Here is a 25339-nt window from a genome sequence, read left to right as displayed (position 1 = left end):
GAGTCAACCTTGAGCCGGTGAGATTTGAACCGCTGAACTGCAGATGACAGTCAGCTGAAGTGGCCTGCAGTACTGCACTCTAACCACTGCACCACCTCGGCCATGGTAGTTTCAGGAAGTTGTGGCCTTAACAGATTCATTTTTCCTTCTGAGAGTAAGGCTGGCAGCTGACTTTTTTTTTAATGGTGATCCTGTCACTTTACATCTTCTTTGACTTCCATCAAGGTCATCTACATTGGGTAGACAGCTCCCAGAGCATCTCGTCTTTCTTTTCAGCACACTTCTCCAGACCATGCTCTGCTTCACTTTAGGTTGCTCTCCAGCAGAGGTAGGTTCCTACCAGTTCGCACCTATTCGGTAGAACCGGTTCGTCAAATCTACCGAACCGGTTAGAAGAGGTTCCACCAGTGGACAAGGAAAGCAGGCCACACCTATAGAAGAGGTTCCAAAAATTTTTGAAACCCACCACGGGCAAGGATCTTGTTACTTGACAGCTTTAAGACTTGCATGCTTCAATGCCAGAGTTTCTGAATAGCTACTTGGACCGACCTAAGTACTAATTCAGAATTTCATATCCGGTCACATGGGCGGCAAGCCACTCCCATCCGGTCACATGGGTGGCAAGCCACTCCCACAAAGGAGGCCACACCCACAGAGTAGGTTCCAACAATTTTTGAAACCCACCACTGATCTCCAGCTAATTAGCAAGTTCTGTTGTTGTTGTTTTTCCTCCAACTCGTTGGCTTCTTTAACACATTCCACTCATGAGCAAAGTTTATATCATTTAAATTTGGTTCATTTAGAATATTTGTGCATTGGTTCTTTATGCATTTGGTTTGCACCGAAGGCTCCTGTCACACCCAAAGAATGAGATCCTTGTTCCAAATTGAGTTCCTTAACTTTTCTTATAGATAGAATCTTGGTCAGACTAAACACTTTACTACCTGCATCTACCATATTGAATTGAATTGAATTGAATTTTATTATTTGTATGCCGCCCTTCTCCGGGAGGGACTCAGGGCAGCAAACAACTCAAAAGGGGAAAAGGGGAACATAGAACAGAATACAAGTAATTAAAATAGCCAAGAATCACACAACCATACAAGTTGAGAGGGGAGGGGAACTCATCAACCCCAGGCCTGCCGGCAAAGCCAGGTTTTGACGGCTTTTCGGAAGGCCTGGAGAGAGGTGAGGGTCCGAATCCCTGCGGGGAGTTCGTTCCAGAGGGCCGGAGCTGCCACAGAGAAGGCCCTCCCCCGGGTAGTAGCCAGGTGCATTGGCTGGTAGACGGAACCCGGAGGAGGCCAACCCTGTGTGATCTAATGGGTCTTTGGGAGGTAATTGGCAGCAGGCGGTCTCTCATATTATCTGAGGACTGCTAGGGAGGGGCTGTCTTCACCCTCTTTATCTCACACAAAATATCTGGACTGAGTTTTCTCTTCTTCTTGGAAAATGCCCCCTCCCTCCTGGAATCCAGCTGACTTCATTCCATCATATCTCTCCAGTTTTTGTCTGGCTTTCCTCCAAAGTTCACTCTGAAAGTAGATCCGTGTATTGGTCATCGTTTTAAAATACATCTCTCTAAGAATGAAGCACATCAGAAACATTTCTGTGCGTATTAGATGCAGTTAATTGCAGCAGATATTATTCAATCTTAACAACTTTTCTCTTTCTCAGTCTGACCAGAATAATGGGTGTGAAGTTTATCCCTTTTGATCTCTAACTTACATATTTTGCTTTCTTGCCAATTGAGAAGGATTTAACTGCATGTCTATGGAGATTCTCAGTCATCCAGGTCATGGTTGTCCCAAAGATGCTTTTTCAAGAGACAATTGGGCTTTCTGGTTTTCCTTTGAAGACATTTCACTTCTCATCCAAGAAACTTCTTCAGCTCTGATTGGATGGTGGGAAATGCAGATTTAACTGCATGTGTAAACAGGAACTAAAGTGGAAACATATCCAGCAAAGATGAGGTCTATTTGAGGAGTATTGTTTTTCTACCATCTTTGATTTAAGAATTCATGCCTCTCTGTGTAGTTGTCAGCATTCCAAGTATAATGTGGAATTAAATCAGAGTCCAAGGCAAAACGATCCTTAAAGTTCCAATTTAATAAAGCAGACCTCTTAGCACATTGCTACGAAATCCCAATTCTGGAAATTATATCAGAATCCCACCCAGTTAAAAGTTCATGATCTTGTCCCAACACCCACAATCCATCACATGGTCCAATCTTCTTCTTCCACGCTAGCACCCTGACCGGAAGCACCCAGCTGCTTCCGGTCAGGTGCAAAGGTGCGGAGACAAAAGATGACCTTGAAATTCTAGGAAGGAATTTTTTTTTATTTTGAAAACAACACATTCTACCCCTTGCTATTCCCCCCCCCTTTAATGAGAGTGTGGCCAGCCAAAGATTCTTAAAGGAACCACTGCAGGCCTGACAGTAGTTTGTAGTGTGTGTAGTTTGCTATCACATTAAAAAGATGTGGTGTTAAAATCCATTTCCAAAGAGAATGAGAAAATCCTGTTAATAGAGATTGAGTACTATCTGGAGTATACTGTTTATCAAACTCTGTTTATGTTGAATTAATGTTTAAAGATAAAGATAAGTAAAGGGAAATCAGAAATTACTCAGCAAAGAATATTTTTTTAGGATGAGATGACATCATAGCCCTGGCCATTTAAACTTGAACTGACGATACATCAGAGGTGGGTTTCTGCCGGTTCGCTCCAGATTGGGCGAACCGGTCGTTGCGGGATTGGGGATCAATTTAAATAGGAATTTGGTGACGTACAAAATTTTTGGAAGGTTAGTAACATGAGGAAAGACTGAGATAATTATTCATGTTTTACTCTGTGGTGGAAAGGAAAATAAACCTGATACTTTTAAACTTAACTCCAATAATGCCAGAAAAAAACATGAACTAATGATCTCTAACAGAAGATTACAAGCATCATTAACCGGGTAACCAGGTACAGCTCCCAAATTAGGGTTAAGATCACGATAGAAGATGTGTTATTACAAATCAACACAACTAGAAGCTCAAAGTATAGGGTGAAGCCTAATTTGGAAACCACATCAGTTTTCCCGAGAATGCTTACACACCCTTACATGTGCAGTTTCTCTTGGATTTGTAGGGCTCTGTAATAAAAGTTGGTTGCTTCATAGAGAGCCGAGGTGGCGCATTGGTTAAATGCAGCACTGCAGGCTACTTCAGCTGACTGCAGTTCTGCAGTTCGGCTGTTCAAATCTCACCGGCTCAGGGTTGACTCAGCCTTCCGTCCTTCCGAGGTGGATAAAATGAGGACCCGGATTGTTGTTGGGGGCGATATGCTGACTCTGTAAACCGCTTAGAGAGGGCTGAAAGCCCTATGAAGCGGTATATAAGTCTAACTGCTGTTGCTATTGCTATTGCTATTGATTCCTGATTTTATCCAGTGGTATATGTTGCAGGTAATTCCCCATCAGATGAATCTGAAGAGCGGGAGCGAGATCCCAGGGTCCTCACTTTTCCAGAGTACATTGCCAGTTTGTCAGAATCCGGGACCAAGCGTATGGCAGCTGGGGTGCGCATGGAGTGCCAAAGCAGGGGGCGCTGCCCTTCCTCCTGTCCTTTATGTCATGTGACCTCTAGCCCAGATGCTGTGGCTGAACCCATCCTCCTGGAAGTCACAAAGGCAGCACCCATCTATGAGTTGGTCATCAATAATCAGACTCAGAAGGTGAGTGATTTTCATAGTGATGAAAGGAAGCATTTTAGCCCCAGATAAAAAGAAATAACTATCCCATGACATTTTCTGAGAATCTCAAACTTTGAAATTAATTAGATGGTTTGCAAAGAAGAGTTAGAAGAAGAAGAAAAAAAAACCATGCGGGTTTTTTATATATACAATAACATTTCTGGCTTTGTTTTTAATAGCATAATGACTCAAAACAGCATCAAATGTGAGATATTTAAGATTCAGCATCAGGATACCTATGAACGCTCCTCAATCTCTTTCTATTCCTGTGTACTGATCCTGTTTGCAGAACTGCAGTAATTCCTTAACATTGTTCCTTTTTTTTTATTCTGAGATTTGTTTGGCCAACTGAAAATGAACAGGTTTTCTAATAATACCATGCTTCTATGCCATGTCTGCTAAGCGCCAGATCTTCCTTTCCTGTCCTTCTCATATACTTTCTCTGCTGCCATCTATACTAAAGAACATATGTACAGCACAGAGGTGGTATTCAGCTGATTCTGACTAGTTCTGGAGAACCGGTAGCGGAAGTTTTGAGTATTTCAGAGAACTGGTAAATATCAGAGCCGAGGTGGCACAGTGGTTAAATGCAGCACTGCAGGCTACTTCAGCTGACTGCAGTTCTGCAGTTCTGCTGTTCAAATCTCACCGGCTCAGGGTTGACTCAGCCTTCTATCCTTCCGAGGTGGGTAAAATGAGAACCCGGATTGTTCTTGGGGGCAATATGCTGACTCTGTAAACCGCTTAGAGAGGGCTGAAAGCCCTATGAAGCGGTATATAAGTCTAACTGCTATTGCTATTGCTACCACCTCTGACTGGCCCCGCCCCCATCTATTCTCTGCCTCCCGAGTCCCAGCTGATTGGGAGGAAATGGGGATTTTGAAGTATCCTTTCCCCGGAGTGGGGAGGGAATGGAGATTTTACAGTATCCTTCCCCTGACATGGCCATCAAGCCACGCCCACGCAAGCCATGCCACACCCACCAAGCCACGCCCACAGAACCGGTAGTTAAAAAATTTGAATCTCACCACTGGTACAGCACTATGGCTAAATCTCTTGGATACATTGATGTTCACCACAGCAGGACCATCGTGGTCTACTGCATAAAAATCTGTGTGGCGAATGAAGAAGAAAGATATTTCTTGCACATCTCTTAGATCAACCACAAACTAATTATATACGAATAGGTGTATTATGGAGACTATAAGCAAATATACTCGTCTCTCGTATAATAACTGTATGTGCATTTGCTCAGATACGAAGGTTGAGTCCGATCTTCCCTTTATTGCTTCATGTCCCCTCTCCCCATGTTTTAAATTATGTATTTGTGTTTTATTGGTCTGGGTTCACGAAATGAAATGAAAAATGAAAACTAATTATGTAGCCTTTGGTAAACCACCTACACGTACATCAATAATATGGAAACAATATTGGGATGACTTAAAAAATCGTTGTGATATATGGTGGCAATATTGAAAATAAGGAAAAGTATTATAAACACATTAAGTGGAAAGAATTGCAGCGGAGAGCAGGTGTGTTGGAAAAGCGATGACTCAAGTTAGAGCAAGCTCAATATGCCCATTGAGACTGATCTGCTATGCAGCAATTTATTCCTATACACATGAGTAAGATGCTGTAAACATTTAAAGTACAAACTGGGGAATTGAAGTGGATGGCAAATTTCACAATGACTAGGTCCTCCTTTATTTTTCTATTTATTCACCTTGAATTGCCAGCATCCATGCAATAGCTGGCAATCTTTTCTTCTTCTTTTAACTGTTCCAGAAGTGAAATCGGAAAGCAATGCCCTCATCCTTTTCTGAGGTTTGTGGCTGTATTTTAAGTGTGATTTGTTCAATCAATAAACCAGGAGAGGACATTTGAACATAGAACCAAGGTGGCGCAGTGGTTAAATGCAGCACTGCAGGCTACTTCAGCTGACTGCAGTTCTGCAGTTCGGCTGTTCAAATCTCACCGGCTCAGGGTTGACTCAGCCTTCCATCCTTCCGAGGTGGGTAAAATGAGGACCCGGATTGTTGTTGGGGGCAATATGCTGACTCTGTAAACCGCTTAGAGAGGGCTGAAAGCCCTATGAAGCGGTATATAAGTCTAACTGCTATTGCTATTGCTAACTCAGGTAAAGGGTATGGGGCTACACCTGCAGGCCTTGCCCCTCCAATTTCTGACAGTGTTGTGTTAAACAGCACATTCCAATGTTCCACACACTGTATGAGCAAAGATGAAGGAAACCTTTGTGCAAAGGCTTTCATTCAGGTTTAAGAGGTCAGAACTGGATCTCTTCTCTAGACTGCGCTGTTCGTTATTTTTTTAGCTTTTTTGATCAGTCTATGCCTAAGATTGCAAAATTATTCTGATATTATTGAAGTCAATAGGAAAAATAGTCCAAAGGAGCCTCTAGGAACACTATCATTACTACCCTGTTCTGACCCACCCACCCCCTCGTTCCACACCAACACACACTCCCAGCCAAAGATAAGTTACGACATTTAATTAACAGACAGACAGGTCCTTGGCAGCAAACCGGCACAGACAAGCTTGGGCAGCAATCCAGCACAGATAAGGCTTGGCAGCAATCCAGCCTGCCAAGCTCACGATAATGTTCCCCAAGATTAATTCCTGCGTTGACTTCTGCAAGAGGTGTGTGTGCACAACCAGTACTTTTTATAGTCTGGAGAGGAGTCTAATGACCACCAGCTGAGTGCAATTACCTCCTATACTTGTGCAACTGTTCCTGATGCCTATTATCTCTTCTGTGCCGGGCATCCAGGAACAACTCACTGCTGACGTCCAGCTCACTCTCCCTTGTCTCCTCCCCACTGGTCCAAGGCTCAGGTGCCTCCTGGTGGCCAACTAGCCTCTCTGCGCCCTGCTCGGAGTCGGAACCCTGTTCAGGGTCCTCCACATCCTCCAGAGCCGATTCATAGGGCCCCTCACTGTCGGAGTCTGGTGGCAGCTCCAACAGCTCCTGCTGGGCCACAACACTTCCCAAACCAGCAATCTTTCTTGTAAGACGTATCCAGACCATTATAGTGAGAAATAAATAGAAGGGGGGAAAATTCCTAGCTGATTGTCTCATTCTATAAGCATGAAGAATAAGTTGATCTTGGTGAGGATTTTTTCACATATTCCTTATATCCTTCTTTCCTTTTCTTTCTCTCCTTCTAGCTGCTGCAAGAGGCCACCATGAGTTCCCTGTGGTGCTCAGGCAGTGGAGACGTCATTGAGGACTGGTGCCGATGTGACTCAAGTGCGTTCGGCGCAGATGGGCTTCCGGCCTGTGCACCCCTCCCACACCCTGTGTAGGTGTACAACTTCAAACTCTCAGACTTAAGATCATGCTAAATGTTCTCTGTGGAAATGTCATATTAAGTGTTCTTCTTTGTAACAAATAGTGTAGCTACTGCTAATCAATGTTTCAGGGCCACCAGAAACACCTGCATTTCCAGAGGAAGCAGACATAATCAATGGCTTTCTTGTTCCCTAATTGACAGGAATGTTGAGTGGGAAATTTATGGAAATAGCCAGGAAATATATTGGCTATAAGAAACCAGAATGGATGGCAGGTTAGGGTTAAGGTATGTTCCTCATATTCTGCAAAGGGCAGTGGCTTTATAAAGCTGTGTAGGAAATAAAACCCATGTTTTCTGTGAAATACCTGTAATATTAATTTCTCCATATCCTATCATGTGTTAAGATATGATATCCTATCATAGGATATATGTATTACAGTACACATGTCACCTAGTAAAGCAGACCATTCTATTTTTCTTCTATAACAGAGGTGGGTTCCTACCAGTTTGCACCAGTTCGGTAGAACCGGTTCATCAAATCTACTGAACTGGTTAGAAGAGGTTCCACCAGTGGGCCCGGAAAGCAGGCCACACCTACAGAAGAGGTTCCAAAATTTTTTGAAACCCACCACTGACAGACAGACAGACACACACACACAGACTCACACAGAGAGAGAAAGAGGAAGAAAGAAAGAAAGAAAGAAAGAAAGAAAGAAAGAAAGAAAGAAAGAAAGAGTGAAAGAGAGATGAAAGGAAAAAACGAAACAAAAAAGGGACAGAGAGACAAAAGGAAGGAAAGAGAGAGAGAGAAAGCCACTCCTGCCAGGTCACATGGCTGGCAAGCCACTCCCACAAAGGAGGCCACACCCACAAAGTAGGTTCGAAATTTTTTTGAAACCCACCACTGTTCTATAAATACCATTCAATTGCATGTAGGGACATGGAAAAAGCTTTATTCAAACTCTAGTCCATCTAACTCAGTTTTGTGACTTATAGCAATTATTAAGGCTTCCCCCATGAAGTCTCTATCAGGAGTGGCCACAACTTCAACCTCAAACTTTCTGAATAGAAAGCAGGAACTCTACCATTGACTTTGCTCACAAAACGCTGCTGAAGATTCTCCAAAAGAGTCACAGTCTGTAAGGAATGTATTTTGCAGAGGAAATGCCAGAATACAACACACCCTTGACTTTCATAGAGTTATGAAATTTTGCCATTTTTTGAACCTTGTGCAGCAAAAATATTATTGAAATAGAGTTATAGCCCAGACAGATTGTATATTGAAAAAGTGTGATACTGTAGAGGAGCAAATCTTACATTTTTGGTACTTCTGGTGTAGGAACTCTGCCAAGTCAGTTAGAGGAACTTAGATAGAGGAATTTAGGCCTTTTTTTAAATGGATAAATCTGGGATCAAGCTAACATCTTTCTACTTGAGGCTAACATTTTCTAGGTTTGACATTCAAGAATGCTGTTCAAGTCCTTCCTCTGTCTTTTATACCGATCATAAACACAGGAAAGAAAAACAACTGGGAGAGTCTATTTTCATTTTCCAGCTATCAGTTTCCATGTATTAATTTATTAGCTGTATAGTTTTAAAGTATGTATGCATTGATAAATATTAAACTTGTTTTATAATCAATATATATAATCATTCCTTCCCAAAATATAGTAACTTTAGGATATTGCAAATTTATGTATTAAAATCAAGTATTAGTCTGGTTGCATCTCCAACAGTACAGTGATTTACTACATAGCAATGCAGGCTTTCACAGCCTGCATTAATCCAGTAGTGATGAGTTTCTGGACTAATAGGCCATGGTATAATTATTTGGTTTCTGATGTTTCATCAGCAACAGGATAACAAATAATTACACTACGGCCTATTAGCCCTGAAGTTCATCATCATATGAATGGGGGAAAATGATTTACTTGTTGCCTTTCTATACAAATGCAGAGAGATCTGATAAATGAGAAAGATAGTTTGTTGTATAAGCTATAATCTAAATGTCAGTGAGGTTTTCAGCATTGAGGTTAAAGCATTTTCCAACTGTTGAGGCAAAATCATGTTGAGCCTCTGATTTATTGATTACAGGTAGTGGTGGGTTTCAAAAATTATTCGAACCTACTCTGTGGGTGTGGCCTCCTTTGTGGGAGTGGCTTGCCGCCCATGTGACCGGATGGGAGTGGCTTGCCACCCATGTGACCGGATATGAAAATGCCAACGACACTTGTCAGAACCACCTTAAATGACCTCTCACACAGCACTGGCATGCATAAGAATAGGATGTAAACTTGTTTTATAAAAGGCATCTTTGGTTTGCGTTAAAACAACTTCAACACATGCAATGTTCTGATTGCACAACAAACGCAGTAGTCATCCTTACCTTTCACAGAGGCACTGAGTTTTATAAATATGAGCATGATAGTGTAGAATAATCATATCCAAGGACCAGTGGTGGGTTTCAAAAAAATTTTGGAACCTCTTCTGTAGGTGTGGCCTGCTTTCTGGGTCCACTGGGGGAACCTCTTCTAACCGGTTCGGTAGATTTGACGAACCGGTTCTACCAAATAGGTGCGAACTGGTAGGAACCCACCTCTAATTACAGGCATTCCTGGGCTTTTTGGTCTTGGGATTTAATGATCCTGTCTAACAGAATAGGTATCTCTGGGACTGAAAATGCGAGTGAAAGATGTCAATTAATGTTGTAAATGTAAATATTTCCAGGTGGTGGCAACTGACCAATAAATACCAAATAAATATTTGTTTTTAATTATTGTTAGTGGGAATGTGCTTTTGAGTTAGTTTTGTTGCTTAGCAACTACCTGGTATTAGGCCCTGTAGTTTTCTTGGTAAGGTTTCTGGGAATTGCTTTGCTCTTCCCTCCTTCCTAGGGCTGAGAGAGGAGGACAGGCCCTCAGTTACCCAGCTGGCTTTATAGCAGTTAGCAATAGCAGTTAGACTTATATACCACTTCATAGGGCTTTCAGCCCTCTCTAAGCGGTTTACAGAGTCAGCATATCGTCCCCACAGTCTGGGTCCTCATTTCACCCACCTCGGAAGGATGGAAGGCTGAGTCAACCTTGAGCCGGTGAGATTTGAACCGCCGAACTGCAGATAACAGTCAGCTGAAGTGGCCTGCAGTACTGCACCCTAACCACTGCACCACCTCGGCTCTTTATTCCCAAGACAGAATTAAAACTCACAGGCTCCCAGTTTCTAGCCAGATGCCTATGACACCTAATTAGCTATATTTTTTAAAAAAAACATAGAAAGCAATAAAAACCTATCATCCACTAGTTCATCAAATATAAAGATCCAGATCTTCCGTAAAACTGGAATTTTGGTGGGGGCCCTAGAGGTCTTCTAATCCAACCAGGAGACCCTATACCATTTCAGCTGTCCAGTCTCTTCTTAAAAACCTCCATTGATGGAGCACCCACAACTTCTGCAGGGGTGGGTTTCTCGCCCCGTTCCAACTGGTTCGGTTGGAACGGGGCCGCCGGCGTCCTTGTGCATGCGCGCGGTGCACTCATGCGTACTAGCGTCTGTGCGAGGCTCCAGCTGCTCCTGAAGGATCGCGCAGGTGCTGTATGCATCCTGCGTATGCGTGGAAGCGCAGAACTCATCAAAACTGGGTATGGAGCGCAGGCGGGCAGGTGGGCCCTTTGCCGTTCCCGGAAGTTACTTACTTCCGGGTTCGCCGACCAACCGGTTCGCAGGGACCGCCGCGAACCGGTTGAAACCCACCCCTGAACTTCTGGAGGCAAGCAATTTAAAGCAATTTAACAAGAGAAGAAGAATCAAAGCAGACGAGGGAGGAAAAGTGATGTATTCAGATCCCTGCCTGAACAGATAGACTGATACAACCTGCGCTTGCAATTCATTTATTTATAATTCATATTTCTTAACTGCCCATCTGCCTCGGATTCATCTCTGTTGCATACTCCCTTGCAACAGAGTAACAAGCATTGCATGGAAGAAGCACCTCATCCCAGATTGGCGTACACACATTCCTTCTTCCTTTAAAATCAGCCCTTCCATCATGAGCATTGAATTTAAAGGAAGAAGGAAAAGTAGGAGTTTTGACGTGTTTCCATTGACGGGCTGAATTAAAAGGAGAGAGGAAGGAGGCTCATCGCACAGAGTCTGCTTTCTACATCCAAACGTGATATTGGAAGTTTCTCCCATTCTCTTTCTCACTGCTCCTTATGCAGTTTGAATGAACCTCCATTCTTCTGCATTTTTCCACAATAATCTTGGGAAGTAGACTGGCCCAAAATCACCCCATGAGCTTCCATAATAAAGAGTAGATTTGAACCTGAGTCTCTCCAAGTCCTAAACTGCACTTTAACTGCACTACCATACTGAAATTGTTGGTTCCACCACAAATCCGCGCTCGACTAAACCGCGTCCAACTAAACCGCATAGCTGACGTCATCAACAGGGCGACAACAACGTGGAGAGAGAAGCACGCTGTAAACCCTAAATCTAAAATTAACCCCTAAACCTAAACCTAACCCCCCCTAAACCTAATCCTAAACCTAACCCTAAACCTAACCCTAAACCTAACCCTTAACCTAACCCTAAACCTAACCCTTAACCTAATCCTAACCCTTAACGTAATCCTAAACCTAACCCTAACCCTAAAGCTAACCCTAAACCTAACCCTTATCTTAAGTTGAATCGGCTTGCTTTCAAAGCGCTATTTAAAGCGCCCTTCTTTCTCCGCGCTGGCTGTTGTCGCCCTGTTGATGATGTCAGCGATGCGGTTTAATCGGGCGCGGCTTAGTCGAGCGCGGTTTTGACGGGTCACTGAAATTGTTATAGGGAAAACACATCAATTTGTGGGAGCCAAAGTAGTGTATATATAACCTGGGGTGACTTGTAGGTGAATAATTTCATCGTGGCTCTATTACAATAGTGTTCAACCTGGTGTCCTCAGTAATTAATCTACTACTTTCATAACTTGAGCTACTTACTTAAGGATTTCATGAAAAAAAATGCATGCATTTGTGTGGCATAATCCAGCATTCCATATAAGATGAACCAAAATTGCTAGCTCCTTAAATACAGAGAACAAAATGGATTGAAAGCCAAGGGATATCATTTGAATCTTAATAAAAGAGAGTGAGTTAGGTAACTGTTTAAATGGGTCACTGTGCCCTTTTCAGTTGTAGGGCAGCCAGGCAGGGAAAAAATTAAAGTGGAAAAAGATAAATCTTGACTCCCATTAATTTGTAACAGCTATTTTACTCAAATGCCAGCCTATTTTGGAAGAATTCAGGAGAATGTGCTAAGTTTTTCCCCCAAAGGCAAGGTCTATGTTGAAAAACTGATTTTCTGGTGGTTCAAGCTGAGGTTGAATATTATCTGCACAGTACTGATAAAATACTGCTATTATAAAAAGCATAAAATTCAACAATGGAAAAGATCTTTTGATTTCAGATGACATTCGTTATAAGATGTTTCAAATTTCCACTTGTGCATCAAAGTTCCATGAAATTGATTGTGGGTTAATCTATCTGCAATCAGTTGAAGTCAGCTAAAATTAATCAATTTACCAAAGGAATTGTCTCAACACACTGAAACGAGCTATTTAAACATGACTCTTACCACAAATGTTCCACATGTATTTTGATATTCTGCCATTGCTTGCGATAATGTCAGTTTGCACCATGTAATGTGCTTTTCTCAGCCTTTACCCATGTTCAGTTTAAAAACCACTTTGCATTCCTTTCTAGATTAACTATTAGCTGGGTGGTTTTATTCTGGTTAAACGGAACCCTTCTCCTTTATACACATGTCCCAGTGGTGGGTTTCAAAAATTGTTGGAACCTACTCTGTGGGTGTGGCCTCCTTTGTGGGAGTGGCTTGCCACCCATGTGACCGGATGGGAGTGGCTTGCTGCCCATGTGACCGGATATGAAATTATGAATTAGTACTTAGGTCGGTCCAAGTAGCTATTCAGAAGTTAGTGGTTAGAAGCAATCGTACAGCAAGATGTGGAATTAAAACCAGAAATATTTCTTTGGCTATTTAAAAGGGAGTATAATATATATATTTAATTTTACACATGTTAGCAGCTTCTGGAATTGTGTTTGTACAACAGTGGGAAAACAGAGATATGTAAATGAATAAATATTACAATGTGCAGGAATAAATAAATTGACAATTAAAATCAAGAAGGCTTTGAATACTTTTTCATGTGGAATTGGTTTTAGCAATTGCCAACTAACGGAAACAGAAATTAGAAATCCAAAAGTATGAAAGAAAACACCAATTATGTAAGGAAAGGTCCCTAAAATGTATAAAGAAATATTACTAGATCATTATTAATGCGTAGATAACTGTGGGACATTACACACCCACCAGTGGTGGGTTTCAAAAAATTTTGGAACCTCTTCTGTAGGTGTGGCCTGCTTTCCGGGTCCACTGGTGGAACCTCTTCTAACCGATTCGGTAGATTTGACAAACCGGTTCTACCGAATAGGTGTGAACTGGTAGGAACCCACCTCTGACATGTCCTCAAATAAATCTAATTTCCTCACGTAAAGCTCTTCCCCTGAGCTCTGTTTTTCACTCTTGTCTCTGCAGGCTAAGGTTGTCCACAGTTCATGAACCTAGCAGTTCTCTGGTGGTGCTGGAATGGGAGCACTCGGAGCCCCCAATTGGAGTCCAGATTGTTGATTACCTCATCCGCCAGGAGAAGATCACTGACCGCTTGGACCATTCAAAGGTGGAAACTGGTGAGGGCCGCTGATCCTTCGAAGAGAAATTGTTTACCAAGTTGTATCTAGAACAGTTCCAATTAAAACATTTAATTAAAATCAAATGCTGTCCCCTTAGCATTAGATTGGCCTTAAGATAGCCGCCCTGAGTCCCCTCCGGGAAAAAGGGCGGCATATAAGTGCAATAAATTCAATTCAATTCAATTCAATGTGAAGGAAATAAACTACTGATATACTCAAACTCCAAGGGATTTTTTTGTTTTCTTTCTGTTTCCCTTTCTTTCTTCAAACATCCATCACATTTTAAATCTTACTGCTTAGTGGGGAACTAAATGCAAATTATGGAAAATGCAGACTCTTTTCTCATATCTCTGTATATAATTTGGTTCACCGACAAAAGGGCGACCGACAAAAGCGTGCCCGACTAAACCGCGGTGACAAAACCGCGAGTTCTGAACTGCGCCGACAAATGAGCGCTGAATCGCGCCGACAACAGCGCACCGACAGAAGGGCACTGTAAACCTAACCCTAAACCTAACCCTAATCCGAATTCCATCCGCCGGCCAGTGTTGACTGGCGACTACCCGGAGGAGAGCCTTCTCTATGGCTGCTCTGACCCTCTGGGACGAACTCCCCGTGGAGATTCGAACCCTCACCACCCTCCAGGCCTTCCGCAAAGCCCTTAAAACCTGGCTGTTCCGACAGGCCTGGGGCTAAAGAACCGTCGCCCCCGTCTCGAATGGTATGACTGCTGTGTGTTTTAAACCATGTATTGTTTTGTGTCGTGTTTTTAACTTTGTCTGTAACCCCCCTTTCCCTGGTTTTGAGTTGTGAGCCGCCCTGAGTCCCCTTCGGGGGAAAAGGGCGGCATATAAATAAAATCAACATTCAACATTCCTAATGCTAACCCTAACCCTAAACGTAACCCTAATCCTAAACCTAACCCTAACCCTAAACCTAACCCTAACCCTAAACCTAACCCTTACCTTAACTTAACTCACCCTTCTGTCGACGCACTGTTGTAAATCGCCCTTCTGTTGACGCGCTGTTGTCGGCGCGTTGATGACGTCGTGGTTTTAGCAATACGGGTTTGTTGGCGTGCTTTTGTCATGCACGCTTTTGTCGGGTCACAATATAATTTCAGTAGCAAAATATAACATTACAATAAAGTTGTAATTATTCAGGATTAGCCCAGCAGACTAACCCAAATGAATACACTCCTTTACTTATTGATACCTAGGAAATAATGAAGAAATGTTCAGCGTATCTCAAATTTCTCAGTTGGCAATCTGTTTTGCAGATAATACTGGTTGGATCTGTTCTGATCCACTGAATTAAGATCCTCGTGGTTGTGACGTTCCACTTTTTAAAAAAATTAATCCCCCTAGGAACTGTGAGAATGGAACTGGGCTGAAGTTGCCATGATCTAAACTTAGAGGAGGCATGTATACAGAGAAGAGAAAAATCAAGAAACGTGTTAAGCAATATTTTTGCAAGATAATAAGAAGGGACGTAGGATCACAGGAGAAATGTCATCCTGATTATCATTAAAGGGGCAGAAAAAAATGAAATAGTTTAATTAATTAATAAGTACTGTGCCAGTATCAAGCACTATTTGCCTATCAACTCATGATCACATTTCTTTTTCCTCAAAATCAGAGGAATCTGGTAGCATTTTTATGACTAATACGTTTCATTGAAAGGCATAAGCTTTTATTACCTGTAGCTCATATATTGCAAAGGCTTAGGTCTTTTAATATAAATTGTTAGTCATAAAAAGTGCTATCTGACACCTGATTTTTGGGCTACTGTAGATTAAAACTGGCTTTACTTTTCCCACTTCCTTTGTTGTCCCTGCTCCTACCAGTTTTATCACATAATGGCTGGCTTGCCTATTTCCCTAGAGACGGTGCTGAGTTTTGTCGATGACATAATCTCTGGAGCAAAATCACCTTGTGCGATGCCAGCCCAGGTGCCCGACAAGTCATCTACAACCATTTCCTTGATAATTCGTTGTCTGGAATCTGACACTATGTACATGTAAGTTACAATGCCAATAATAGATTATTATTTTTGCCCTCTTTGAGCTGATAAAGCAATAGCCTTCATATACCTTATAAGCTTCGTGGGGGACAGTCTTCATCAGATTTATTTTGAGCAGGAGCAATACATTTGATGAACTCTTCATCAGAATTATTTTGAATCTTTGCTTATTTTCTTGGCAAGGTGTTTTAAAGTATTAAGATTGAGCCATGGAACTTTTATAGATTTTCTAGCTTACAACTTCCAAGAAAGAAACAGCGACCTGGAGATGGCTCCACTTTTAGCAATGACTGCAGTGAAATAAAGAACTAGTCCATCTCTTTGTAATTCCTCTCTCTAAACAAGGAGAGACTTGAGATTGCCCACAAATACTCCAGGCAAGTTGTTCCTCATGAAGAGACTGCAATACCATGTTCTCTAGCGGGTTTAAAGTTCTGGGAGTTGAGGGAAGATCATCTTTGCTCACACTGTTGTCACCAGTGAATTTTCCTGCTTCCTTTTCTGATCACTTTTGGAAATTGCTTGTTAACTGCCTTTCAGTTATGAGGAATCTTTGGATCAACAAGGTTTGGACAGCCCCAGTTTCCTTCAATCCATAATGAAAGGAATTTTAAACATAAGTTTAAATATTAAATATAAGGAAGCAAAATACCTTAACACTGCATATATTGAGGATAATTTGTGAAATACCATCAGTGGTGGGATTCAAATAATTGAACAACCAGTTCTCTGTTCTCTGGGGAGGCGGGGCTTGGTGATCATGTGTCTGGGTGGGTGTGGCCAACTCAATGTCACGCACGTCGATGGGCGCTTTGCCTTAGCTGTTACAATGTAAGAAGGGTGAACTGGAGAGGCAGTTTCTATAAGCAGGGCAATAAAGATTAGGCTAGAAACAACACCAGAATGTTTCCTTCCTGCCTTCCTTACAGGATTAGCCCTGTAAAGTGGAAAAAAACAAAATAAGATTTTTTTCCAACAACCGGTTCTCTGAACTGCTTAGAAAGTTAACAACCGGTTCTCCTGAATGGGTGTGAACTGGCTGAATCCCACCACTGAATACCATCAAATAAATGCATTAATTCTAAGTGAATCTGGGGGTCAGCTTCCTGGGTAAACCAGACTAGAAACATGAATAGATGAGCTAAATCTACTTTATTGTAAGGTTAAGAGAATCTTGCACGTCTGAAATTACAGAAATTCCTGTTGCTACTTTTAACTGTTTGATCCATTAGGGTAGTCCTTTTTATGGTTTTTTTTTTCTCCATTAAGCCACTGGAGACTCTTGCCTTTCTTTTCTGATTGTTTCCTAGGTAGCTTCTCCCTGCCCTCCATCGTTCCCCAAGGTCATTCCCAAATTCCCAAAGTCATTATACTAGATGACAGTCCCGTTTGGTTCTTTATAATATCCATCTGTTCTTATCCGTTCTTGTTCCAGGTTCACACTTTGGGGTGTGGATAACACCGGGAGGCGCTCAAGGTCAAGTGATGTGACCGTAAAGACTCCTTGTCCAGTCGTGGATGATATCAAGGCCCAGGGTAACTTTATGAGTTCATAAGTAAAGCACAACTTTCCATCAATAGGAAACTTTTCTGACCCCCTCTTCCTCCGTCCAGTAATGAAAGCTGAGACAAGCGCAAAATGGAATGTCCTTTAATAACAAGACCAGACTCTCGGTGGCTGAAAGCTGAATAAACAAACAGATAAGGACCTTGCCAGCAAGTCCGACAAACCTTGGCAGCAATCCAGCCTGCCAAATTCGTTTCGCTTTAATCCAAGCGTTGACTTCTGCAAGAAGGGCGTGGCACAAGCAGTCTCTTTTATAGTCTGGAGAGGAGCTTAATGACCATGAGCTGAGTGTAATTACCTCCTGTAATTACGTAGTTGTTCTTGACACTGAGTAGCCCTTTGACGGCATGCATCCCGGAACAACTCACTGTTGGTTTCTGGATCACTCTCTCTTGTCTCCTCCCCACTGATCCACTGATCCAAGAGGCTGGTTGACCTGGTGGCCACCCAGCCTCTCTGCGCCCTGCTCGGAGTCGGAACCCTATCCAGGGTCCTCCATATCCTCCAGGGCCGACTCATAGGGCCCCTTGTTGTCGGAGTCTGGTGGCAGCTCCAACAGCTCCTGCTGGGCCACAACAGGAAACATAAAAGCAAAAACAAAAAAGCTTTCACTTAGAAGAATAATGGCTTATTTTAAAATTTTTCTTCTGTGACAAGCGTATTCTTCCACCTACGCATATTAGAGCTATATTGAATCTTATGTAATTATTTTTTAAAAATTCTGTGAAAATGTTTGCTTTTGTATCTACTGACATGCAGTGATTTTGATCATTTCCCAAGGCAATAGAGCCTTACATACATAACAAAATTATGAACACATTGAATTCTTTGAATAGGAAGAAATTTCATTCCTTTGGGAAATTCTTTTCCTCCAATGGGAAGGTTTTAATATTATGCAGGAATACCCATTTATTTTCAGCTCTAAAAGAAGAATAGAAGAAATGAATATATTTATATTACCATATTTTTCAGAGTGTAAGACGCACCTCCCCCCCCAAAAAAAGAGCGTGGAAATGTTGGTGTATCTTATACACCGAAGACAGCTATTTTTGCCTCCTGAAGCCCCGCCCCCGCATCCCATTTTTGTGAAAAACAGGCCGTTTTTGCCTTCCTCCACACACACATATCCAGAAGCACTCTGCAGGCTTCAGTAGGGGTAGGGGAAGGAAAAAATGCCCCTATTTTAGTGAAAAATGGGGGCATTTTTGCCTTCCCGAGCCCTGCTGAAGCTGCAGAGTGTTCCTGGGGGCTGGGGTGGACTTTTTTTTCTGACTTACCTCTTCGAAATCTTGGTGTGTCTTATACACCGGTGTGTCTTATAGTCCAAAAAATACGGTAATTGATATCAAGTGTTTTTAATATAGCGAATTACTGAAGTAGAAATTATATAATTTTTTTTCTGACTTACCTCTTCGAAATCTTGGTGGGTCTTATACACCGGTGTGTCTTATAGTCCAAACAATATGGTAATTGATATCAAGTGTTTTTAATACAGCGAATTACTGAAGTAGAAATTATAAGCATATTCTATGAGCAGCTGAACCAGCTGGTGGGGAATTTTCAAAAAGAAGGGGAGGGGAGGAAGGAAGATAGAGGAAAGGGGAGGAGAAGGCAAGGCAAGGCGTATCCAAGCTCTGCAGATGGCATCATCCACAAACTTGATCAGTTGAAAAAACACAAATCTCTGCATAGATCTTTGAAGTCCTCCTTATTTACTCTCTTCCACTGAGAATTTTCCATTTATTTTTACTTTTTGCTTTCTCTTTTTTTTTTAACTAGTTAGTAATCCAGAAAATGACAGGTCCTCTTATCTCAGCAACTGCGATATTTACTCCAGAGGCAAGGCTTACCTTTTCAGAATCCACTCTGTTCTCTTCAGTTGGCTGATGCATCAGTTGTTTTTCCTTTATCATCTTTACCAATTTGCCCAGAAGAGACACTAAGCAGTGTTAAGTCTATCCCTGTTAGGAGACTAGAGTTGCTCAACAGAAGTTAGTAAGGAATAAGCCGCTGAATAGTCACTCACCGCCACCGAAGGTAAAACAAGCTTTACTTGCATAACAAAAATAGGATAAATAGTCTCCAAAACAGACTATAAGCAGTCTTGAAGTATATACACAGTCTATTTGCAATACGTTGAAGTTACAGTTGCTCAACTCACAATTCACCATGTAGACAGGAAACTAACATACAGACTAGCCACCATCCAATACACAGCCTTCTCTCCAAATACTAAGCACATACAGTAACAGTCAGTAACTATCAGGAACAACAGTAGAACCAGGAGCATCAGGAGCATCAAGGAGCTCCTTGATCAAGGGAGAGCCTGATGCTTTTTCCTTTCAGTCTTTCACTATTCAAAGCAGTCTGGGAAACGTAGAAGCCTGAAATCAACTCTCTCAAAAGCTTGAGTTTACCCACCTTAGACTGCCTTCCTTCTCAGTAGAGCTGCTTAGTGCTTGCTGTTGACTTTTTCAAAAACGATCCCCTTATGTGGCAACCTCCCTGGTATCTCAGTGTGTGAGAGGAAGGAGGTGGAAAGATGAAAAAATGGGTTCCACCACAAAACTGCGCTCGACTAAACCATGTCCGACTAAACCGCGTAGCTGACGTCATCAACAGGGCGACAACAGCACGGAGACAGAAGCACGCTGTAAACCCTAAACCTAAAATTAACCCCTAAACCTAACCCCCCTAAACCTAATCCTAAACCTAACCCTAAACCTAACCCTTAACCTAACCCTAAACCTAATCCTAACTCTAAACCTAACCCTTAACCTAACCCTAACCCTAACCCTAACTCTTAACCTAACCCTAAACCTAGCCCTAAAGCTAACCCTTACCTTAAGTTGAATCGGCTTGCTTTCAAAGCGCTATTTAAAACGCCCTTCTTTCTCCACGCTGGCTGTTGTCGCCCTGTTGATGACGTCAGCGACGCGGTTTAATCGGGCGCGGTTTAGTCGAGCGTGGTTTTGACGGTTCACGGAAAAAATGTGAGGACAAGTTACTTGCTTTTCAAGTTGAAGAGCAGAGTATGTTTTGTTTCAATCAATTCCAAATGCCCAGCATTTCCTATGAATGGTATAAGTTCCAGAATTTGGGAAGGTTGAAGAGCCTGACTACTTCCTGAACAGTTTTGAAAAGTCTTGTCTCAACCACAAGATGGGGTTTAGACACTTGAAAGTGCCGGAAAGAACTTCAGATCTCTTCCGTGGAAGACACATGATCCTTTTCACACGTTTGTCTTTAATGTCAAAGATCATATGATCCCTGAACACGAACATGGTGAAGCCAGGACATCTGAATAAATAATTTGTCTAAGATATTCTTTGTTGTCCTTTTCCAATTATGAGTTATTTTCTTGTAGAGTTCTGCATGTTGATGTGCTACTGGTAAGACCTGTATTTCCCTTCTCAGTGACCATTTAGTCCCAGCCTGTCACATTTTTTTTTTAAATTCTGTGATTCTGTCAAGAGCCGAGGTGGCACAGTGGTTAAATGCAGCACTGCAGGCTACTTCAGCTGACTGCAGTTCTGCAGTTCGGCTGTTCAAATCTCACCGGCTCAGGGTTGACTCAACCTTCCATCCTTCCGAGGTGGGCAAAATGAGGACCCGGATTGTTGTTGGGGGCAATATGCTGACTCTGTAAACCGCTTAGAGAGGGCTGAAAGCCCTATGAAGCGGTATATAAGTCTAACTATTGCTATCTCTTAATTTTATCTCAGTGCAACTCTAGAAGTCTCCTCTCTGAACCTTAGGATCAGCAATTGGATATATTAGCACCCAAAATGTTTTGATGAAGCAGATGCCTTGTGAACACGTAGGCTGAAAACTGATTATCCATCCATTGTACTTAGGCTCTGAAAAAAAATAATTCTCCTAGTTTGGCTGAGAGAAGTTTGAAAGTTCATCTAATGTTCAGCTTACCACTATTTATATTGGTTCATTAAGTTATTAAATTGGGTTGTAATGCAGCTAATAAACCCAATGTAACTAATCAAGGTGAAGGTTCTCTCTTCACCTTGCATGAATAGACAAAGTGACTAGCCTCATTCGAAGGTGTTAGAGAAAGCTTATCATTTATTAACCAGAACCATGTACAGAAGCCTTATACAGCCATAATTTATCCATTCTTTTTCCCCCCAATCCAGAAATAGCTGATAAGATCTACAACCTCTTTAATGGCTACACGAGTGGAAAAGAGCAACAAACAGCTTATAATACCTTGCTGGATTTGGGCTCCCCAAGTCTACATCGGGTCCTCTATCACTACAATCAGCACTATGAAAGCTTTGGGGAGTTCACTTGGCGCTGTGAGGATGAACTGGGACCTCGGTAAGATGCATCTTCCTCCCTCCCTCCCCTCCCCTCCCCTTCCCTTTCCTTTCCTTCCTTTCTCATATTTCTGAAATTGCTATTGTAATCTTATTTATTCGTTTGATTGTTTTTCACATTTCTGTAATATCCATCTTCCTCAAAGAAGGATTTGGGTGGTGTACAATAAAATATTGATATGAGGACCCGGACTGTTGTAGGGGGCGATATGCTGACTCTGTAAACCGCTTAGAGAGGGCTGAAAGCCCTATGAAGCGGTATATAAGTCTAACTGCTATTGCTATTGCTATATATAAAGCAATATACTGTCTATAAAACTTTAAAAAATAAATTAAGAGGAGGCAAAAAATTAAAATTAGTTAAAAGTCTTGAAAAAGTATTATTTATTAATTAATTAATAAATAAATAAGTAATAGCCCTACATGGCATCGGACCTGGGTACCTGAGAGACCGCCTCCTGCCGATTACCTCCCTCAGACCGATAAGATCTCACAGGTTAGGTCTCCTCCGGATTCCATCTGCCAGCCAATGTCGGCTGGCGACTCCCCGGGGGAGGGCCTTCTCTGTTGCAGCTCCAGCCCTCTGGAATGACCTCCCCGTGGAGATCCGGACCCTTACTACCCTCCTGGCCTTCCGCAAGGCCACCAAGTCCTGGCTGCTCCAGCAGGCCGGGGGGCTTGTGAAACACCCAGCCCCATGGAAATTGTGAATGTTGCGCCTTTTTTAAAGTGTTGTCTTGTCTATTTATCCCCTTTCCCTTGTCTGTTGTGAGCCGCCCGGAGTCCTCCGGGAGTGGGCGGCATACAAGACAAATAAAATGAAATGAAATGAATGAAATAATACGATTTATAGGCCGCCCAATCCCGAAGGACTCCGGGCGCAGCTTACAGCAAAAAGAGAAAAGAAATAGTAAAAATTAAAAAAACAGGCTTAAAATCACCACACATACATTCATTCTGAATGGGAGCTGTACCTCAACACTGAGGTCTACAGCCCTAGGCCTGCCAGAATAGCCAAGTTTTAACCGCTTTTCTGAAGGCCATGAGAGTGGGTAAGGTCCGGATCTCTGGGGGTAGCTCATTCCAAAGGGTCGGAACAGCCACAGAGAAGGCTCTCCTCCGGGGAGCCGCCAGCCGTCATTGTCTGGCTGACGGCATCTGAAGGAGGCCCACCCTGTGGGATCTCACCGGCCGTTGGGAGGTATGTGGCAGTAGGCGATCTCGCAGGTATGCTGGCCCTAAACCATGTAGGGCTTTAAAGGTAATAACCAACACAGTAGTTAGACTATTGTCAAAGTCGATGCATTCAGATTTATGTTGATCTCATGTGCCACTCTAATGAGACTTGGCTCATTCAGAGCATTACAGAAATGAGGACACCATTTCCATAACACTGCCAAGATGCTGCAGGGGTATGGCCCCCAGCAGCCCTATGACCTCAGGCCGTGACACGACAAAACCGCGCTCGTCAAAATAGCGGTGATAAAACCGCATCGCTAAAGCCGCGACATCATCACTGCGCATCATCACTGCCGTGACAACAGTGCAGCGACAGAAGGGCGCTTTAAAACAGTGCGGCGGGTTAGTGTTAGGTTTAGGGTTAGGGTTAGGTTAGGCTGAGTGCTTCGGAAGGCGCGGATTTGCCCTCCGCCCTTATGTCAGCGTGGTATGGTCGCATTTGCTTTAGCGATTCGGACAGCGTGGATTAGCACTCGCGCTTATGTCTCTGCGGATAAGGGCTTCGCGGTATTGTGGTGGAACCACCTCAGGCTGCCTAACTATGAGTCAAATGGTCATGACACGGAGAGCAACTAGGACCATTCAAAAGGAATTATTTTCCAGCTCTCATAGTGTCTAAAGAATCATAATAAAACTTAGAAATTCAAATTCAAATTTAATGAACTTATATGCTGTCCAATCCCGAAGGACTCCGGGCGGCTTACAGAAATACAACTCTAAAAAGGATAAAAATTAAAAATAAAGGAGAAAAGCAGATTTAAAAAAACACATCGTGCACTCAATCTAGGCGGGGCTGGACCTCATTCATGAGGTCAACAACCACAGGCCTGCCAGAATAGCCAGGTCTTAGTAGCCTTTCGGAAGGCCGAGAGAGTGGGAAGGGTCCGGATCTCTGGGGGTAGGTCGTTCCATAGGGTCAGAGCAACTACAGAGAAGGCCCTCCTGCGAGGAGTCGCCAGACGGCATTGTCTGGTCGACAGCACCCGGAGGAGGCCCATCCTGTGTGATCTTATCGGCCGTTGGGAGGTGTGTGCAGAAGACGGTCTCGCAGATATCCGGGTCCTAGGCCATGTAGGGCTTTAAAGGTGATAACCAGCACCTTGAAGCGCGTTCGGAGACCGATAGGGAGCCAGTGCAGCTCGCGGAGGATAGGTGTAACATGGGTGTATCTCGGTACACCCGATATCGCTCACGCGGCTGCATTCTGGACCAGTTGTAGTCTCTGAACACTTTTCAGGGGCAGCCCCATGTAGAGCGTGAAAGAAATCAGGTGATGGAGCCTCTACTTCTAGCCAGGTGATGTGAATGCCAAGTTCTATCATTTGCAAATTCTTGCTTAACCAGGAGGGTGGATCATTGCTCCACTTTTTACATTTTTTTTTCTCTTTCATACTAATGCATGTCTCCTCCAGCTGGAGACAAACATTCCCTCCCACCCCAAATTTGCTGCAAGAGGAAATCACGTTCATAAGAGAGTTACCCATTCTACTTTTGCCTCTGATCAAGCATGTTCACAGGTTTTTGTATTGCTTCAGTGAATTGAATGGTTGTGACACAAAAGAACTCAGTGTTTATGTTGCAGAAAATAAAACCTCAAACAGAATTAAATTCTCTCCGGGTCAAACTTAGTGAGCAGATAAGGATCTGAAATTGTATATCTCTTCTCGTCATTTTTTGCAAAAAAAAATAAAAAAGGTGATTGTTGTGGAATTTCCCTGTCTGTTACTCTTCCAACAATCTAGGGTAAATTAGATTTTGTTTCAGATGGAAATTGATCTCCACCCTTATTTTAAATTCAAATGGAGCAAAGAGCTCTACATATATGGCTCATGCACATAGCCAATTTGTTATGCTTTCTCCAGAATTGGGAGGGAACAATATTGGCATAAATCATGCTGCCCCTGGATGTGCCTCTGAAATGTGCTATGCTATGCCACTCTTCTTGCAACTCTAGCATGCAACTCTGTAAAATTCGTTGGCTATCTTCTCATCAGAAATTCCTTTTCCTGACTGATATCACCAAGTACAGGAAAAGCTGCCCTTAGCTATCCTACAAAATATATTTCAGGGCAGTACTTCACTCTTTAACTTTTAACTTTAACTTTTAATAAATTTATATGCCGCCCAATCCCGTAGGACTCCGGGCGGCTTACAGAAACAAGTTAATATAAGAAGTTAAAATAAAGAAACAATTTAAAAAGAAACAATTTAAAACAACACACCATACACTCAATCTGGGTGGGGCTGGACCTCATTCATGAAGTCAACAGCCCCAGGCCTGCCGGAATAGCCAGGTTTTAGTGGCTTTTCGGAAGGCTGAGACAGTGGGGAGGGTCCGGATCAGGTAAGTCGTTCCACAGGGTCGGAGCAGCCAC

At 42.7% G+C, this 25339-nt stretch overlaps 1 protein-coding gene across 2 annotated transcripts in view; it reads left to right on the top strand.

Annotated features, from left to right (window-relative positions):
* Positions 1-25339, top strand: part of ASTN1 (astrotactin 1) — a 289142-nt gene that overhangs the window by 257671 nt on the left and 6132 nt on the right. For both annotated transcript variants that reach the window (XM_087726796.1, XM_087726795.1), the window contains exons 17-22: positions 3453-3721; positions 6926-7059; positions 13648-13799; positions 15686-15821; positions 17260-17360; positions 21543-21726. In XM_087726796.1, coding sequence (XP_087582922.1) covers positions 3453-3721; positions 6926-7059; positions 13648-13799; positions 15686-15821; positions 17260-17360; positions 21543-21726 — 976 coding nt within the window. The remainder of the gene's footprint in view (positions 1-3452; positions 3722-6925; positions 7060-13647; positions 13800-15685; positions 15822-17259; positions 17361-21542; positions 21727-25339) is intronic.

The sequence above is a fragment of the Thamnophis sirtalis genome, unplaced genomic scaffold (assembly GCF_051295495.1).
Source record: "Thamnophis sirtalis isolate CommonGarterSnake01/CBP01778 unplaced genomic scaffold, rThaSir2_p1.2 scaffold_12, whole genome shotgun sequence".
NCBI classification, from domain to species: Eukaryota; Metazoa; Chordata; class Lepidosauria; order Squamata; family Natricidae; genus Thamnophis; species Thamnophis sirtalis.
Note: the sequence above shows the minus strand (reverse complement) of the source record. Positions and strands in the feature narration are given on the sequence as shown.